Below are 19,566 nucleotides of genomic sequence, written 5' to 3' on the forward strand. Positions count from 1 at the left end.
TGATAGAAACCTAAGGATTAGAAGCAGGTCATTGGTCCAAAAGCCATGCATATAGCCTCTTGGGTTCTCTCTGTCCTGCCTCTTCTCTTGGCTTCAGTTTAGCATTGGAACTTACTATATTGCTGAAAATCTTCCCATAGTCTCCTGCGGAGCATGAGTTTTGTCCTGTCCTTTTGAATCTCATTTAAAAATTCCTTGTTCATTCTTTTGGTAGCATACACACTATTTAGCTGCTGATTGCTTCTACTCCAAGTAACCACTAGTATGCTTTCTGATTCTATAGTTTGCCCTATTCTGGATATTTCATGTGCAAAGTCAGGCAGCATGTGGTCTTTTTTGACTGAGTTCTTTCCTTTGTATAATAATTTAATATATTATATGTTAAATGTATATTAAACATATATATAAATATAATATATGTGTTGGGATTCTTTTTGGTACTAGGGATTAAATGCAGAGGTGCTTTACCACTGAGCCACATCCCCAGCCCTTTTTGAGATAGGGTCTTTGCTAAGTTGCTGAGACTGGCTTTGAACTTGCGATCCTCCTGCCTCAGTCTTCCAATTTGCTGGGATTACAGGCATGACCACTATGCCCAGCAGAAAAGATTTTTAAAAAGAGAAAAGTTGAGGACTTGTTTTCCCATTTTAAGGAAATATGAATAGGTGGGGTATAGACTAAGCATCTGAATTTTTCCTACAGACTACTACCTGGTGGCCTCGTTGGCAGAAACAAAGGTTTGAATGTTGAATTATAGGAGCTTAAACTTTGATGCTTTTGTGTACCATTACCATTTACTCTAAATTTGAGCATTTGTCATTAAATATAAATGTACTGAAATTCTTTGCTAGAAAAATATAAGTTCTAAATTTTATAAAAGATTATTAGCTTTACTGATTTTTATTAAACATAATTTTTGTTATTTATACATTTCAAATAAACATTTTTAAAATTAGTCCATAATCTCATTACCCCAATTTAACAACTATTAACATTTTGGAGCCTTTGCTTTTAAGACATACTTTCTGTGAAAAGATACACACACACACACACACACACACACAAAATACCAAAAATGCACATTATATTTAACAAATTAGGATCATCTGCCTTGCTCTTTTTTAGTCTCCCCCCCGCCACTATTGTTTATAGCCATTTTTCCACATCAAATTCAGTTATATCATGTGTTTATTTTTATTGGTTCTTTTTAGTTATACATAATAGGATTAATTTCAACATAATTATAAAAGCACAGGATATAATATTCTAATTCAGTAATTCCTCTTTCGCCTTCCCCCTTTGTCCTTCCCTCGGTTCTACTGATCTTTCTGCTACTTACCTATAGTTTTTTTTTTAATTAATGTGTTGTTGATGTACACAATGGTGAGATCCATTATGGTATATTCATATATGTACATAGGAAATTTAGGTCAGATTCATTCCACTGTCTATCCCATCCCTCCTCTCTTCCTTTATTTCCCTTTGTCTACTACACTGATCTTTCTTCTTCTTCTTCTTCTTCTTCTTCTTCTTCTTCTTCTTCTTCTCCTTCTCCTTCTCCTTCTCCTTCTCCTTCTCCTTCTTTCTTCCCCCTACCTTTATTTTGGATTAGCTTCCACTTATCAGAGAAAACATTCAACTTTGACTTTTGAGGACTGATTTTGCTTGGCGTATCATGCATTTTAAATAGCTAGTAGATTTATAATTTATTATAGGAAATAAGTCAACGTATGAGACTTTCATTTTAGGAACATTTGTTTTCAGAATTGCTTGTTTATCTGTTTTCTCTTCCTTTCATCACAAAATATCTTTACTTAGCAAAACCGTGTGGTTGGAGCAATGCAGCTCTATTCTGTGGAGAGGAAGGTTTCACAACCCATAGAAGGCCATGCTGCTGCCTTTGCAGAGTTCAAGATAGAAGGGAATACCAAGCCTGTCACTCTCTTCTGCTTTGCTGTACGCAGTTCCACAGGAGGCAAGGTAAGATCCACTCTACTTTGTCTTCCTCCTAGAAAAGTGTCAGAAATCAGGGTCATGAGTCTGTATGAGTACAATTGAAAGTGGGACATGGCCTGCAGGTCCCTGTATAAATGAGGACTCATAGCAGGGTTTAGAGCCACTCATGCAACATTTATTTCAGTAGTGTGGCAGCAACCTTGGCATAAAATTAGTAACCTCAAGTTAGCTTAGCCCCTTTCCCTTAGAATTCCTCTTAGATTGTACTGAGATGGGCCTTAAAGGGATGTGAGGCACAGTTTCTGCTCTCATGCATCAGTCTCGTGGAAGAGATAGCTGTGAAACCACTGCAGTGCCGTCTTTGCCATAAGGTATGCCTTTCTCACACCTAAGGTGTGATTCCATCCTGGTGGTTGTGGTAGGGATGGGGATGAGGTCCCAAGGAAGCTGTAGAGAGGCAAAATTGTATCCAGGAGCCAGCTGACTTTTTTTTTTTTTAGTTGCAATACTTTTATTTATTTATTTGTTTGTTTGTTTATTTATTTATTTTTATGTGGTTCTGAGGATCGAACCCAGGACCTTGCACATGCTAGGCGAATGCTCTACCGCTGAGCCACAACCCCAGCCCACCAGTTGACTTTTATATAGCAAAGGGTATATCCAGACTCTGTTTGGAAAGGCTGTCATGGGAAGTGGTGTGGAGGTGTCCTATACCTTATGACATTAGAGAGACCTGGGATTCTGCTGGGGTTTCATGAGACAGTGGGGCACTGCTTCTAAATAAAGTTCTTATTCCTGGAAGACTCTTGTCAAAAAATACTTCCTGAAATCATTGTTTTGGATTGTTCATTAGCTCTGAAAGGATTCTCCAAAGATGAGTTATAAATCATTATATGGCTTCCTAAACTTGTTCATCTGAAACACACTTCTTTAGATATTTTGGTTATTGTGGCATAGCATACTTCATGCTTCCTCAATTGAGAACTAGTAGAAAAGTAGGAATCAGGTAAAATGTCAGCCTCATTGCTAAAAGAGCTAATTAAATACACCAGCTTTAGCTATATAGTACAAGAGCTTGCTACCATATCACCTCAGAATTAGGCTTACCATCTTTTCACAGATGGAACTGGGGAGGGACAGGCCTCCATTTTAGTAGCAGAATCTGCGCCACTGAGCTCCCTAGAGATGAGAGCTATCCAGAATGAGTTCACTTAGAAGCCTGGTGTGCTCAGCAATCTCCTGTACTCAGATTTCAGATGGGCACTCTCCTGGGGGAGCAAGCAAGGTTGGAGAGGGGATAGTAGTAACCTGCTGGGGCAGGCCCTTCCACAGTGACCTGAGTCACACTTAGCTCCCGCATCCCCCATCACACACAGTAAATCTCCCAAGAATTGTAGAAAATTGTGGCTGTTTCTCTCCCCTGCTACAGGGAGGGTGTAGTATCCTTCTCAACCTGGGTTCCTTGCCCTGAATTCTTTCTACGTTCAACTGTCTTTACAAGAGTAACTCAGTAGTCTCCACATGTGGATTGGAGTTTGCCTGGATATCAGTTACTGGATATTAGTTACTGCTAACCTTCCCAGAGGCAAATGTCACTTGTTCAAAATCACACCCTTCTCCCTCTGCTTTCCCAAAACTTTGACTTTTGTTCTCATACCTCCACTTCTGTTGGTAATGTCATTGTCCTTCTTAACTCCCAAGCAAGAAACCATAGCTCTCTAATTTTGTTACCACCTGACCTTTAGCAAGTCTTATATCTGTCTAAGCTTTTAGTGACTATGCTCTTATCACCTTACATTTGGCTCAGGAAATGACCATTTATTAGGTCCTCAGACCTGCTCCACCCTTTTCACTAATAGGTCTTGCCACAGAGTTTTTCTAAACTACCTTTTATCTTAAATTTCCTGTGTGCAAGAAGTTCATCTGACCTATATTAGCCTTTGCAGGCCCACATATCAGCCAGCCCATCTTTCAGTGTATCCCCTCTCCACTCAAGCCTTTTTGGGATTTCCCACCTTTCCTTCTTTCCTTTCCTTCTGCTGGCCAAATTGAGACTATCCCCCTCTGTGAAACCCACCCTCTAACCCTTGTTGTGTCATGTCTCCAATCCACTCTACTCGTGATTTTTTTTTTTTTCTGGATTGTTTTAGCTTTGGCACTTTTTCTTTTTTTAATATTTATTTTTTAGTTGTAAAACAATACCTTTGTTTTATTTATTTGTTTATTTTTTATGTGCTGCTGAGGATCGAACCTAGGGCCTCGCACACACTAGGTGAGGGCTCCACCGCTGAGCCACATCCCCAGCCCAGCACCTCTTCTTCAAACAAAATTTATGGTGAAGGCACCTATGTAAGTCAGAATTTAGAACCTTTCTAATACAAGGAGGAAGGAACTTCCTCATCCACAGACATTCCTCTAAGTTCTACAATAATTCTTACATCTCCCTGAATAACCTTGAAAAAACTCAGGCCTGTACCACAGTGGGTTGGATTGTCTCATGGGTTTGACATTCAGAGATGAGATATCATTGACTAACCGGTTCACATTAGCCTGGGCTATATCTGAATGATTGGAGAGAACTGAAATAGGAAGCAGATACTAGTTGGAATGTTTGCTTCATGTCAGCCCCAAAGCCCAGGGAAGAAAGAAGTGATTCAACTAACCAGGAACTAAATATTCTCAGGTTTTCTGGCAGTAGTTCTTTCTGTTGGTGAGAATCAGGTTGGTAATTAATCACAAGTACCTCAATAAAGAAATTGTCTTCTATTGTTCGAATGTATGTTTTAGCTTTAGTCATACAGAGCTTGTACCTCTGCTCACCACTGTGCCTTGTTTAGTATCCGTCTGCCACCAAGAGCATTTACTTGTATTTACTAACATCTTTCTTCTAGTTGCACATAATTGAAGTTGGACAGCCTGCAGCAGGAAACCAGCCTTTTGTAAAGAAAGCTGTGGATGTGTTTTTCCCTCCAGAGGCACAGACTGATTTTCCAGTGGCTATGCAGGTATGGATTGCTGCTCTTTAAATATCTCACATTCTAAATTGTCAATTTTGGCACTTTCTAAAGTTATAGGAAACTGTCATCTGCAGTTTGTTTCATTATCCTTCTCACCCCAGATCTCTGATTCATTCAAACCCATTTAGAAACCTGCAATTTTGTGCATGATTTTAGGAACAGTCCTGCTCATAGAAGTCCTTCATCAGAGCAGGTCAGGACAGCATGAGACTTTTCTAGCTTTTGTACCAAACTTTTAGGCCTTTCTCCTTTTATTGTAAAAAATTAGGTAGTTACTGTGGTACAAGACTGTATAAAGAAGAAAACAGTCCTCTGTAGATAAACCAATGTGATATAAAATACACCAAAGATCATATTACTTATTATGTAAATAACTTAGATATAAACCTTTTCTGAACAAAACTGGGATCTCAGTATATATGTAAGATGGACATGTCTTAGCTATTTCCTTTTATTCTGTTCTCAGATATCTGCTCATATTTATAATCATTTCTATAAGACAGATTTCTAGTAATAGTTTCCTGATAGAAGAATGTAATTGTTCCCCCAAAGTGAAATCAGCTTTTTTCCTGTCTTATAGAAAGATATGTTTTATATCAATTTCCATCAATATCAAATGTAACAGCAGGATTAAATATCAACTAAAATCCTACCATGACTGATAATTGTAACCACCATTTAAGGTAACTTTATATGCATACATTCATGCAGATATATTCAAATAGACTCCTACAAAAATGGTTTTGTACTAGCCTTGCTGCTTTATGACTCTCTCTCTCACTATATTAAAGATAGCTCTATGTCAGTAAAATCACATTTATTTTATTGTTTGGGTAACCTGTTCTATGCATGTGCTGTGCCTCTCTCAAATTGTCCCACTGATGTGTATTTAGATTTACTGTAATCACTTCAAGGAACTTTGCAGTTCATACATCTTTATTCATTAGTCAGAAAGTCTGAGGATAGATTCTTAGACATAAAAGTATGTGTCAGAGGCATATACATGTCAGCAGCTCTCATGACCATGCTGATTATTTCTTCTGCCAGTGCTGCCCTTTACAGCTGGACAGTGTCCAGTGATTTTCTTATTCTTCCCTTGGTTTCTGTCCAGGCAGAATGGGTTTCTCATATGCGTCTTATTAATTGAATTTTCATGATCTTTGCATTTTTTTGTCAGTCTTTTATTAAAGTGTCTGGTGGGTTTCAGGTATTTTTCCGAGTCATAACAAAAGGTGGTAACATATTCCATCTTGTATACATTTTGCATTTTTTGTGTGGCTTTACTATCATATTTTGAAAATAATTCTGTACCCTAAGATGATCACAGTAGCCACACATATTTTTTCTATTACTCTTTTAATTGTATTATTTTTATTTAAAATATTTATTTTTTTAGTTATAGGGGGCATAACATCTTTATATTTTATTTTTATGTGGTACTGAGGATCGAACCCAGTTCCTCATGCATGCTAGGTGAGTGCTCTACCACTGAGCCCCAGCCCCAGCCCTTAATTGTATTATTTTTAATTTAAAGTCTTTGGCTCATCTGAGATTTACTTTGACCTAAAGAGTAAGGTAATGATCCAAGTTCTTTACTCTCTCCTCCATCCCCAAATAGCTAACTGGTTATATCAATATCATGTGTTGATTAAAGTATTTGTAGTCCACTACTAGGCTACTTACCATTCTCACACATAATAGATTCTATTTCAAGGTTCTCAATCAAGTTACCTTTTTCTCTGACTTCCTATGCTAGTATCATACTTTTAAATAACTTTAAATTTTTAAATAAGCTTCAGGTTTTCCTGTGTGTTATTGATGGCATTTGGCAAAGGTTAGTAAGTGGAAATGGAAGGTAGATTGGAAAGTGAAGTCAGTATTAGGGGTCTTTATCCAGAACTTTCCCCTTCTTTTATGAACTTGAAGCTTAATGGGGTTTGGAAAGAAACTGGGGAAAGAATGTCTCTACCTGAAAGATATATGGAATAGGCTGATTTTCTTTGACCTTTGTTTGAGAGTGATTGGGCAAAATAAACCTAGGTCTCATGGAGAAGAACTTGAAATCCATTTCTCAGGGTTTCATTACTCCCATTGATGATCTCAGCCATGGAATCTCTGGGATCCCATTTATCATTCATGAGCTCTTTTTTTCTTATGTGGCTTTGTCTTTTTCCAACCCATCATACTCTGCCTTCTTACAGATTGGAGCTAAACATGGAGTTATATATTTGATCACAAAGTACGGCTACCTACATATGTATGATTTAGAGTCTGCTGTGTGCATCTACATGAACCGTATTAGTGCTGACACAATCTTTGTAACTGTTCCACATGAACTAACCTCTGGGATTATTGGTGTCAACAAAAAAGGACAGGTATGTAACTCTGAGGTTTAATTTCCCACCTTTTCCCTTCAGTAAGGACTAGAGCTTTGTGATCAGGTGTAGTTAACTCCTGTTATTAAACTTATACCCATGTCTGTCTTCTCCTTCACATCATCATTTCCTCTCTTCAGCCAGCACCATTCCTAACACAACATTGATTCTGAGTGAAGCATCTGCCAGTGGAGCAGCAGTTCTAATATGCACCATGTACATCTTTATATCAAGCACCTGTTAGTTGGAGAAGGTTGAAAAAGCAGATACTATGCTGTTGAAGTTAACCTTTCTGAACCAAAGTTAAAAAGAGAAGAAAATCAATTTTTAAAAAATTACCTTAAAAGAAAAATTGTAAGGAGTACTCATCAGTGAAAATCAAGCAAGTCATTTTGGCATAGATCTGAACACATCATTATGATCAGTGCCTGTATGACTTTACATTTTCATAGTATTTTGAACAGCTGCATAGAATCCCATGCTATCACTTTGCTGGGTGATTCTACTTTGTTACCATTAAGAACCTGGCTCCTTTGCATCTTTTTATGTTAGGACCAAGATCACAAGCATGCTCAACATGAGTCTGGGAATTTGGCAAACATTGCAGTGTCATGAGGGAATGTGACAGACTGTGTATATGGGGCATTCCCCCAGGGGAACTGGTCTCACTTGATGGGTTCTTACAGGTGCTGTCAGTTTGTGTTGAGGAAGAAAACATTGTGAATTATGCAACCAATGTGCTTCAGAATCCAGACCTGGGTCTGCGTTTGGCTGTTCGTAGTAACCTGCCAGGGGCAGAGGAGTTATTTGTGAGAAAATTCAGTACCTTCTTTGCACAGGGGAACTATGCTGAAGCCGCCAAAGTAGCAGCATCTGCACCAAAGGTAATGAAACTTGAACACTGTATGCCATTCTGAAGTTTTAGGACCCAACCTTGAGGGTAAAATAAAACATGAAAGCATTTCACTACACTATTGGAATATATTAGTGTTATGTTAGTGTGCTTTTTGATTATTTTAAATGTTTTACTAATGGCATAGCAGTAATGGAAACACACCAAATTTTGCTCCACCATTTTATTCTTTATTGTTTTTCTGTTATTGCTGTGTTCATAAATATTTCTTACCCAGAATCTTAGCTCAGGTACAGTTTTGTTTTTTGGTGACTTGAATTTTTCACTGACACTACCTAATCATTAAATATAAAATTATAAAAAATAGGGTAACTATACCTATTTTATTTAGTGACAGTCCTATTCTGGACTTTCTTCACTCTTCTAGAGAATAATAGTTTGGTTTATTTCCTTAGGATACATTTTCCTGGGACTGGATTTACTTCTGAGTAAATAAAGGTTTTCAAGTTACTTCTCCTCTAAAGATTTCTTCCTGTCTTCCAAGTGGATTTGAAGAAACCATTTTATTTTTTAATACCTTTATTTTATTTATTTATTTTTATGTAGTGCTGAGGATCAAACCCAGGCCTCACATGTGCTAGGCAAGTGCTCTACCACTGAGCCACAATTCTAGCTCCTAAACAAACCATTTCTAATGGGACTGAAAGTTTTTTAAATTTGAGTGAGTGTAGAACTTCAAGACCAAGTTAGAGGCCTAATTCTCACTGTAGCCTGGTAGGGTACAAGTAAGATCCAAAATGTGACGTTGCCCTAGGACTTAGACCCACTCTACTTAGTTATTGATGGAGGTAGAAGCAGTAACTTTAGTAGAGGAATTTTTGTCCATGTCAAGTCACTGTAGAATTCCATTGGCAAAAATTTGTTTTATATGAGCAAATTGAGTGAAGGGTTGCCCTGTGATTACAAATAAGCTATATTTTCATTTGTTATCAGGGAATTCTACGTACCTGTGATACAGTCCAGAAGTTCCAAAGTATACCTGCCCAGCCTGGCCAAGCCTCTCCTTTGCTCCAGTACTTTGGAATCCTGCTTGACCAGGGTCAACTCAATAAACTTGAATCTTTAGAGCTTTGCCGGCTAGTTCTTCAGCAGGGGCGCAAGCAACTCTTAGAGAAGTGGCTGAAAGAAGATAAGGTGAAATCACAACCCCAAAATAGTTTGAAAAATGGGTTGCAGCTGCCCTGCTTCTCCAATCCTAATGTTGTCTTGTCTTTTGGCATGTACAGCTAGAGTGTTCAGAGGAACTGGGAGATTTGGTCAAAATTGCTGAACCTATACTGGCTCTGAGTGTGTACCTTCGGGCAAATGTACCAAGCAAAGTTATCCAGTGTTTTGCAGAAACAGGCCAATTCCAAAAAATTGTGCTCTATTCCAAAAAGGTAATACATGTTTCATCATCACTGCACAAATAATTCATGTGCAGGTGGGTGGTTGTCAATTGTGTCATTTATAAAATGCCTTCTATGTGGGGTGAGTGCTCTGATATACAACAGTTATCAGTACTGTAGTTAGCATCTGGCATTCATTAATATTAATAATATTTTATTATTCACTTTTTTATTTTCCTGTCTTATTTTACAGTCAGAAGCTTTCTTATAATTTTTATCTTTCTCTTACTACTTCTCCATCCTTCTTCCCCCTATACCATCTGTGTGTCAAATCAGTGTTTGTGGGGTTTCAGATCCTATCCCCATGTGGTCAAAATTGTCAGCACTTGCTAGTGCTGTGCCTGCACACCAACCTGGGTTACTTCTCTGTGGTCCATGTTTTTTTTTTAGTTAATTGCATCTCATATACATGGGATCAGTTTTCACTTAATTGGACATTTTATTTGGCAAAGGAGTGGTACATATACATGCTAATGTTGATAGTCATTTTTTTATAAACATAAATTCCAAACTAGAAGATAAACTTTTTTTAATGCCTAGCATTTTTACTTACTTTTCCTGATTGGTGTTCCCTCACTTACAGGTTGGTTATATCCCAGACTGGATCTCTTTGCTGAGGAGTGTGATGAGGATCAGTCCAGAACAGGGTCTGCAGTTTTCCCAAATGCTAGTGCAGGATGAGGAGCCATTGGCCAACATTAACCAGGTGAATATGTGTTGTTTGAGATATTTTAGGACTTTTTGTAGCCATCAAGAAGATTCCCTTTCATTTGGCTTTCTGTTATCACAATTCAGTGATTTTCTTGGTTTGTTCTTATTCTTTTAGTTTTAAAAAAATCTAATGCACTAGGAGAGCTTGTCTTTATTATTTGAATACTTGTCATTCAAGTATTGACAATATTTATTGATTTGTGTGTCAAACTTAGAGGATTTTGTTTCTTTTTGTTGGGATTAGTAATAGGATGTGAGGATGTTATTTAAGAATGGTAGCCCTCCATCCCTTATTCCATTCCATTACTACCCGATTATTTCTTTCTGACAAATAACCTGTACAATGGAAAGTGCAGACAAGTCACCTGACTTGCATATTCTGGGTGTCTAATTGCCCTGAGTTTTAGTATAACTTACTTAATATTCAGGTATAAACACATTTCAAATCACCTTCAGTAAAATACATTCAAGAAGTGTGTAATAAAGCAGAACAGTAAAACCAACAACCTGTCTAGAAATGATATGTACAATTATAATTGGATTTGTGCATCTGGGAATCTGCAGATATTTTGGAAATCATGAAATAAGGGGTTTGAGCCAAATTTACTTAGATCTCAATGGGAAAGAAGTGTCTAGTTGAAATCTTGATTACATTTCATATTTTTTAAACTTTTTTAAAAATATAAACTTTTGGGCTGGGGCTGTAGCTGAGTTGGTAGAGTAACTTTCCTGTCACATGTGGGGCCCTGGGTTCAATCCTCAGCACCACATAAAAATAAAATTAAAATATTGTGTCCATCTACTATAAAAATACTTATTTATATATATATATATATATATATATATATATATATATATATATATATATATATATATATCACTTTTTCCAGGCATGGCAGTGCATGCTTGTAATCCCAAAGGACTTGGGAAGCTGAGGCAAGAAGATTGCCAAGCAACTTAGTGAGACCCTGTCTCAAAAAAAAAAAAAAAAAGGCTAGGGGATGTTACATAGTGGTAAAGTGCCTCTGGGTTCATCCCTAGTACCAAAAAAAAAAAAAAAATCCAACTATATGTATTTCCTCTTATACTTTAAGTATGAAAAACGTTACACAGTTGCTAAATTTATTACCTATATTTCACCTCTTATTAAGTTTTATTAATTGTTTTAAATTAATATTTGTTTAACTGTAGTAAGTGTCTAAGTAAATGTGCATTTTCCCACTTGTGCCTGAATAACATAATGATAGTGAATGGGCTATACCCCAGGTATTAGCTTCCTTTACAATTTTTTAAAATTTTTTAGTTGTGGATGGACACAATATCTTTGTTTCATTTATTTATTTTTATGTGGTGCTAAGGATTGAATCCCGTGCCTCACTTGCTAGACAAGTGCTCTACCACTGACTAAAATCCCAGCCCCAATTCCTTTACAATTTGATTAACATTATTTGAATCACTTCGGATTCTGGGGGCTCCCATGTATTATAAAGACAACTGCCTTTAATCCACTCTATTAAAATGGCCTGTTGTTGAGTATAACGTAGGTGTTATAATTTCACAAAATTACCCTTGGGTTAATAATAGCTATGAATTATTTGAATTTCAGAAATATAAGAAAATGCAAAGGAAGGGACTAATCACTGAATTTTTAAATGAGATTCTATCTCAAAAACTGTTTCAATAGGAAAATTAAACAGTTCCTTCTCTGAGTGAAAACATGGCTTGGATCTTTGTAGATTGTGGACATTTTCATGGAAAACAGTTTAATTCAGCAGTGTACTTCCTTCTTGCTGGACATCTTGAAGAATGATCACCCAGCTGAGGGGCACCTCCAGACCCAGCTGTTGGAAATGAATCTGATCCATGCACCCCAGGCAAGTGACATCTCTAGGCTAGTAACAAGGGGCAGGGTACCTGCTGTGCCTCTGTATGGGATGTACAGACCTGAGCACAGAGGTTTTGAACTGGTTATGCTTGTTCCAGATGTTTATTTTTATGCTTCTCAGTAGGCAAAAAAACGTTTTCCTCCAAGGTTTTTCAGGAAATCAGGGTACAGAACATTCAAGGAAACAGTTACAACTGGGAATATAATTTCTTCCTTTCTTCTCTTTTTCATTGTGGTAAAATATGCATAACAAAGTTTACCATTTTTAAGTTTTTTTTTAGTTTTATTGATTTTATTTTTTTATTTTATTTTATTTTTATTTTATTTTTTTTAGAGAGAGAGAGAGAGAGAATTTTAATATTTATTTTTTAGTTTTCGGCGGACACAACATCTTTGTTTGTATGTGGTGCTGAGGATCGAACCCAGGCCGCACGCACGCCAGGCAAGCGCGCTACCGCTTGAGCCACATCCCCAGCCCCTGATTTTATTTTTTTAAATACACAATAACAGAATGCATTACAGTTCTTATTACACATATAAACCACAATTTTTCATATCTGTTTATATATAAAGTATGTTGACACCCAATTCAAGTCTTTATACATGTACTTTGGATAATGATGTCCATCACATTTCACCGCCCTTGCTAATACCCTGCCCCTTCCCTTTCCCTCTCACAGGTCTTCCCTATCTAGAATTCATCTAATCCTCCCATGCTCCCCCCACCCTACTCCACTATGAGTCAGCTTCCTTATATCAGAGAAAACATTTGACATTTGTTTTTTGGAGATTGGCTAACTTCTCTTAGCATTATCTTCTGCAACGCCATCCATTTACCTGCAAATGCCATGATTTTATTCTCTTTTAATGCCGAGTAAAATTCCATTGTGTATATATGTCACATTTTTTTATCCATTCATCCACTGAAGGGCATCTAGGTTGGCTCCACAGTTAGCTATTATGAATTGTGCTGCTATAAACATTGATGTAGCTGTGAACCTGTCGTATGCTGTTTTTGCATCCTTTGGGTATAGTCCGAGGAGAGGGATAGCTGGGTCAAATGGTGGTTCCATTCCCAGATTTCCAAGGAATCTCCAAACTGCTTTCCATATTGGCTGTACCAATTTGCAGTCCCACCAGCAATGTATGAGTGTATCTTTTTCCCCACATCCTCACCAACACTTATTGTTGTTTGCTTTCATAATAGCTGCCATTCTGACTGGAGTGAGATGATATCTTAGAGTACTTTTTTTTAATATTTATTTTTTACTTATAGGTGGACACATATCTTTATTTTATTTTATTTTTATGAGGTGCTGAGGATCGAACCCAGGGCCTCACAGGTGCTAGGCAAGCACTCTACCTCTGAGCCTCAATCCCAGCCCCTTAGAGTAGTTTTGATATGCATTTCTCTGATTGCAAGAGATGATGAGCATTTTTTCATTTATTGTTGATTGATTATATATCTTCTTCTGAAGAGTGTCTGTTCAGGTCCTTGGCCCATTTGTCAATTGGGTTATTTGGGGTTTTTTGGTGCTTAGCTTTGAAAATTTCAGACCAATATCTCTTATGAACATAGATACAAAAATTCTCAATAAAATTCTGGCAAATCTAATACAAAAACATATCAAAAAGATTGTGCACCATGATCAAGTGGGATTCATCCCAACATACGAAAATTAATGAAGGTAATTCATCACATCAGTAGACTTAAAGATAAGAATCATATGATCATCTCAATAGATGCAGAAAAAGCATTTGACAAAATACAGCACCCCTTTATGTTCAAAACACTAGAAAAACTAGGAATAACAGGAACATATCTCAACATCGTAAAGGCTATCTATGCTAAGCCTCAGGCCAACATCATTCTAAATGGAGAAAAATTGAAGGCATTCCCTCTGAAAACTGGAACAAGACAGGGATGTCCTCTTTCACCACTTCTATTCAACATAGTTCTTGAAACACTGGCCAGAGCAATTAGATGAAAAAAATCAAAGGGTTATGTATAGGAAAAGAAGAACTTAAATTAGCATTATTTGCTGACAATATGATTCTATACCTAGAAGACCCAAAAACTCCACCAGAAAACTTCTAGAACTAGTAAATGAATTCAGCAAAGTAGCAGGATATAAAATCAATACCCATAGATCAAAGGCATTTCTGTATATCAGTGACAAAGCCTCTAAGAAGGATGAGGAAAACTATCCCATTCACAGTAATCTCAAAAAAAATAAAATAAAAATAAGATACTTGGGAATCAACTTAGTGAAATAGGTGAAAGATCTATACAATGAAAACTACAGAACCCTAAAAGAGAAATCAAAGAAGACCTTAGAAGATGGAAAGATCTACCTTGCTCTTAGATAGGCAGAATTAATGTTATCAAAATGACCATACTACCAAAAGCACTATACAGATTTAATGCAATTCTGATCAAAATCCCGATGGTATTCCTCATAGAAATAGTAAAAGCAATCATGAAATTCATCTGTAAAAATAAGAGACCCAGGATAGCTAAAGTAATCCTTAGCAGGAAGAGTAAAGCAGGTAACATTGCTATACCAGACCTTAAACTATAGTACAGAGCAATAGTAACAAAAACAGCATGGTATTGGCACCAAAACAGACTGGTAGACCAGTGGTACAGAATAGAGGACACAGAGACTAACCCACAAAATTACAATTATCTTATATTAGACAAAGGTGCCAAAAACATGCACTGGAGAAAAGATAGCATCTTCAACAAATGATGCTGGGAAAACTGGAAATCCATGTGCAACAAAATGAAATTAAATCCCTATCTCTCACCATGCACAAAACATAACTCAAAATGGATCAAGGACCTAGGAATTAGACCAGAGACTCTGTGTGTAATAGAAGAAAAAGTAGGTCCCAATCTTCATTATGTGGGATTAGGCCCCAACTTCCTTAATAAGACTCCTATAACACAAGAATTAAAACCAAGAATCAATAAATGGGATGGAATCAAACTAGAAAGTTTCTTCTCAGCAAAAGAAACAATCTGTGAGGTGAACAGAGAGCCCACATCCTGGGAGCAAATTTTTACCCCTCACAAATCAGATAGAACACTAATCTACCATTTTAGGTTTTTAAATGTGCAATTCAGTGATGTTAAGAAGATTCACAGAGCTGGATGTGGTGGTACATGTCCATAATCCCAGCTACTCAGGAGGCTGAGTTAGGAGGATCACAAGTTCAAACCCAGCCTGAGCAAATCAGTGAAACCCTGTCTCAAAATAAAATAAAAAGGGCTGGGACTGGGGATGTGGCTCAAGCAGTAGGGCGCGGCGCTGGGTTCGATCCTCAGTACCACATACAAATAAAGATGTTATGTCTGCCAAAAACTAAAAAATAAATATTAAAAAATTCTCTCTCTCTCTCTCTCTCTCTCTCTTTAAATAAAGAAATAAAGAAAGAAAATAAAAAGGGCGGGTATGTGCTAAGTTCAGTGCTAAGTTCAGTCCCCAGTACTTAAAAAAAAAAAGAGAGGACATTCACAAAATTGTGCAACCAACATCACTATATATTTTTATCATCCCAAAAGGGAACTGCCTCTAGCAGCCATCATTCTGCTTTCTATCTCTATGAAATTGCCTATTCTATATAGTTCATACAAATGAAATCATAAAATATTTGTCCTTTTGTCTTTTTTCTTTTTAATATTTTATTCATGTTATATCATGTGTTGTAAATTCATTTAAATTCCATTGTTAAGGCTACATAATATATTCCATATTATATGTATACTACATTTTATTTATCCTTTCATCTGTTGATGGACACTGGGTTGTTTCCACATTCTGGCTGTTATGAATAATGCTGCTTTGAACGTGAATGTACAAGTATCTCTTCAAGACCTGGCTTTCAATCTTTTTGAATATACTCCTAAACGTGGAATTGCTAGATCATATTGTAATTCTGCATTTAATTTCTTGAGGAACCACTGAGCTGTATTCCAAGAGGCTTCAGCATTTTATATTTCTGTCAGCAACACAAAATTTCTCTGTCCTTTCCAACACTTTTTCCTTTTATTCATTTATTTTTTAAATAACCACCATCTTAATGGGTGCAGTGGTATCTCACTGTGATTGGGGCATCATTTCTTAACCTGAAAGATGGGGGCATATGATCAAATCACATGTATTGCTATTTTTGGTTAAATTTGGAGATAAATGCATAGTGCAGAGATTGGAGATAAATATATGACATAGATGATTTAATGTAAAGCTGTTTGACCAAGGTTGTATGAGAAGTTCACCTTGTTCATTACTTATTTGTCTTCTGATTTGTTTTTCTTTAATAATCACATAATATTTTGAAATTTGTAATTAACATGCTTTATTCTATTACCTCAGTTTATCCAAATCCACAAGTCAGCTACTAAGTGTATCCATCATATCCCGCCTTTAGGAAATAAAATTGGTAATTTACTATTTGATGTATTTGAACTCTCATGACTTGGTGATTATGCATAAAGGATTTTAGTAAATAGAAACCAAGCAACACTCAGAAACTCAGCATACAGACCCCAAAGAGTGCCCACACTGTAAGGGATGAGCTGACAACTAGGCATAGTACTAAAGGCTTGGGCCACAGTGCTTGAAACAGTGAGGCAGTCTTCTTTGGATGATGAGCACTGGATGATGCTTTCTGTCTTTGCTTATCTATCTAAGTTCTCTAAAACACAGTTTCTCTGATAAAGGGGAGATATTGAAAAACAAGAGGATAGTTATGCCAAAATAAAAGAAAAAAAGGATAGAGGGAAGCAGGTATCAGGTATTCAAAAACTCTCCTCTCAGGACTTGATTTGATCCTTTATTCTGTAGGAATACAGAGTGTGCATAACCCTTGAGCAGTGTGGTATAGACTGTATGTAGTCACTGTGCATGCATCTAGTCCTCTATTGGGTTTGTGTTCCACATCCTAGAAGGGATGGAAAAGAGTGTGCTGAGCTGCAGGTGAAGGCACCCAGGAGTACAACTTGTCAAGACTAACTACTGGTTAGAGACACTGGTAAGATCACTCAGAAAGGCAACAAAGTTGCTGTGTTGACATATCCATTTTAGTCCAGAGAGTACTAAAAATCTTAAACCTCATCAAAATTCTTTCTAGGTGGCATGTACTTATAATCTCAGCTACTCAGGAGGCTGAGGCAGGAAGGTTGCTTAAACCCAAAAGTTCAGGGCCAGCCTGGGAAACATAACAGGACTTCACCTCTTAAACCTCTAATACCTATTCCAAAACATATCTGTAACCCTATCTACATCATCCTCTCCATCCCCCTCTCTCCAGCTCTGACCTCTAATCACTTGACCCTATCCCAACATCAAACCTAAACTATGAAATCTAAACCATTATACTATAACCCTGTAACATATACACTAACCAATAACTAGTGCTAACAACCCTAATTCCCAAACTATAACCCTAGCCATATCCTATATCCTATACCTTATAACCAACCTAATCTCCACCCCAACCACATGCAACTCAAACCACCTCATCTTCACCTTCAACCACTCCCCAAACCTAACCAATTACTTCTAACTCCACCCGCAATCTACATCTTGAAATAAAGGACCTTATCTCTTTATAAAAAATAATTCCAGGAGTATTTATTGTTTTAAGTTCCATTCCTAATTCCGCCTTTAATTCAATAGAGAAGTCTAGTAAACAAATAGGATTTGTTACTTTCAGATCTAATTCTGACTCATCTGAGAATTAAAAGAAGGTGTGGTAGAATTGAGCCCTTCCACTGATCTTGCTATAGAAAACCCTATAAAAATGTAATTGCTGAACCCAACTACTATGTAACCATAAAGCTCTAATAAAAAAGATGTAATTGCTGAAAAACTGCAACAGGATCCTGGACTAATCCCAATAATAGTGTTTTATGGAGCCTCAGTATTTCTTACATGCCTGACTCCAGCCTATCAGAGCTCTAGCTGTCCTTCAAGTCATCTTTTGCACAAGGCTCTATTTTCCCATGTTGCAGAGCTAGGCCTGGCTCACAACATGGGAAAATAGAGCCTTGTGCAAAAGATGACTTGAAGGACAGCTAGAGCTCTGATAGGGAACCACTAACACTGCAGCTACCATGGAAGCATGGATATAAGCACTGGTTCCTGAGCTACACACTACCCTGGGGGGGGGGGTAGGGTACAGTTGATCAGCTGCTGTTTAAAATTTACTGCCATCAATCAGGTTTTCTTACTGAAGTTGATATTTCACAGGTTGCAGATGCCATCCTTGGAAATCAGATGTTTACACATTATGATCGAATCCATATTGCCCAGCTTTGTGAGAAGGCAGGCCTCCTGCAATGGGCGCTAGAGCACTACAGTGACATCAGTGACATCAAGAGGGCTGTAGTCCACACCCATCTTCTCAATCCTGAGGTACAGTGCACCACTGGGGCACTCCCCTTGTTACTGGTGTCTATATGGTCATTCATATCACATGCTCCCAAATGTGTCCTGTAGGTGGTTTGTGAGACCAGGCATGAGCCTGCCGTGCTTTACTGTACACACAATCCTCACCTGCCCATCAACATGTCTGGGGTCCATGTCATCTTTCTTTCACCTTTGACTTATTCTAATAACAGGAATAATGATAACATTTTAACATTGACAACCTAGCAAGACTGTCTGAATCATCAGTAAAAACTAAAAGAGCTACTGTGTTCCAATTACAGAATAGTTTTAGAATCAACTGTAGGATATACTAGGATAAACAGTTTAGGTCAGGGTTTTATCCTAAATTTATTCCTTGCTCCCACTTTTTACCATGATAGATAGGTGCTTTTTGGTCTTATTAAGTGAGAATTCTTTACACTTTTGACATTTAGGGTGGGGATGGGAATGATCCAGTTATTTAGTAACATTTACAACTCTTCCTTATTCTCAGTGGCTTGTCAATTTCTTTGGTTCCTTGTCGGTGGAGGATTCCATGGAGTGTCTACATGCCATGTTGTCTGCTAACATCAGACAGAACCTTCAGCTGTGTGTGCAGGTGGCTTCTAAGTACCATGAACAGCTGGGCACACAGTCCTTGGTAGAGCTTTTTGAATTCTTCAAGAGTTATGAAGGTAAATCATGCAGCCCTGGGCAGACCCTGCCTTATGATGACACCTGTCTTCTTATGTGTTGCTGTTCACTCATGCAACATAGAAGAGTCTTCCTTTAAAGCTAGGCAGGATGCAATTCTGACTGCCTTACATGTTCAGTCAAGAGCAGAATATTACTTTTCTCTCAGGGGTATATTCAACTTATGTAACCTTTTTGGTATTTTCAAAGAA

The 19,566-nt window shown here is 37.4% G+C and overlaps 1 protein-coding gene across 1 annotated transcript in view; it reads left to right on the forward strand.

Annotated features, from left to right (window-relative positions):
• Cltcl1 (clathrin heavy chain like 1) overlaps positions 1 to 19,566 on the forward strand; it is a 100,996-nt gene that overhangs the window by 34,711 nt on the left and 46,719 nt on the right. Inside the window, exons 4-13 of the mRNA XM_027924307.2 lie at positions 1,819 to 1,980; positions 4,848 to 4,961; positions 7,175 to 7,348; positions 8,035 to 8,232; positions 9,195 to 9,395; positions 9,488 to 9,640; positions 10,233 to 10,355; positions 12,097 to 12,234; positions 18,503 to 18,667; positions 19,176 to 19,356. Coding sequence (XP_027780108.1) covers positions 1,819 to 1,980; positions 4,848 to 4,961; positions 7,175 to 7,348; positions 8,035 to 8,232; positions 9,195 to 9,395; positions 9,488 to 9,640; positions 10,233 to 10,355; positions 12,097 to 12,234; positions 18,503 to 18,667; positions 19,176 to 19,356 — 1,609 coding nt within the window. The remainder of the gene's footprint in view (positions 1 to 1,818; positions 1,981 to 4,847; positions 4,962 to 7,174; positions 7,349 to 8,034; positions 8,233 to 9,194; positions 9,396 to 9,487; positions 9,641 to 10,232; positions 10,356 to 12,096; positions 12,235 to 18,502; positions 18,668 to 19,175; positions 19,357 to 19,566) is intronic.

This window comes from Marmota flaviventris, chromosome 1 (genome assembly GCF_047511675.1).
Source record: "Marmota flaviventris isolate mMarFla1 chromosome 1, mMarFla1.hap1, whole genome shotgun sequence".
NCBI lineage: Eukaryota > Metazoa > Chordata > Mammalia > Rodentia > Sciuridae > Marmota > Marmota flaviventris.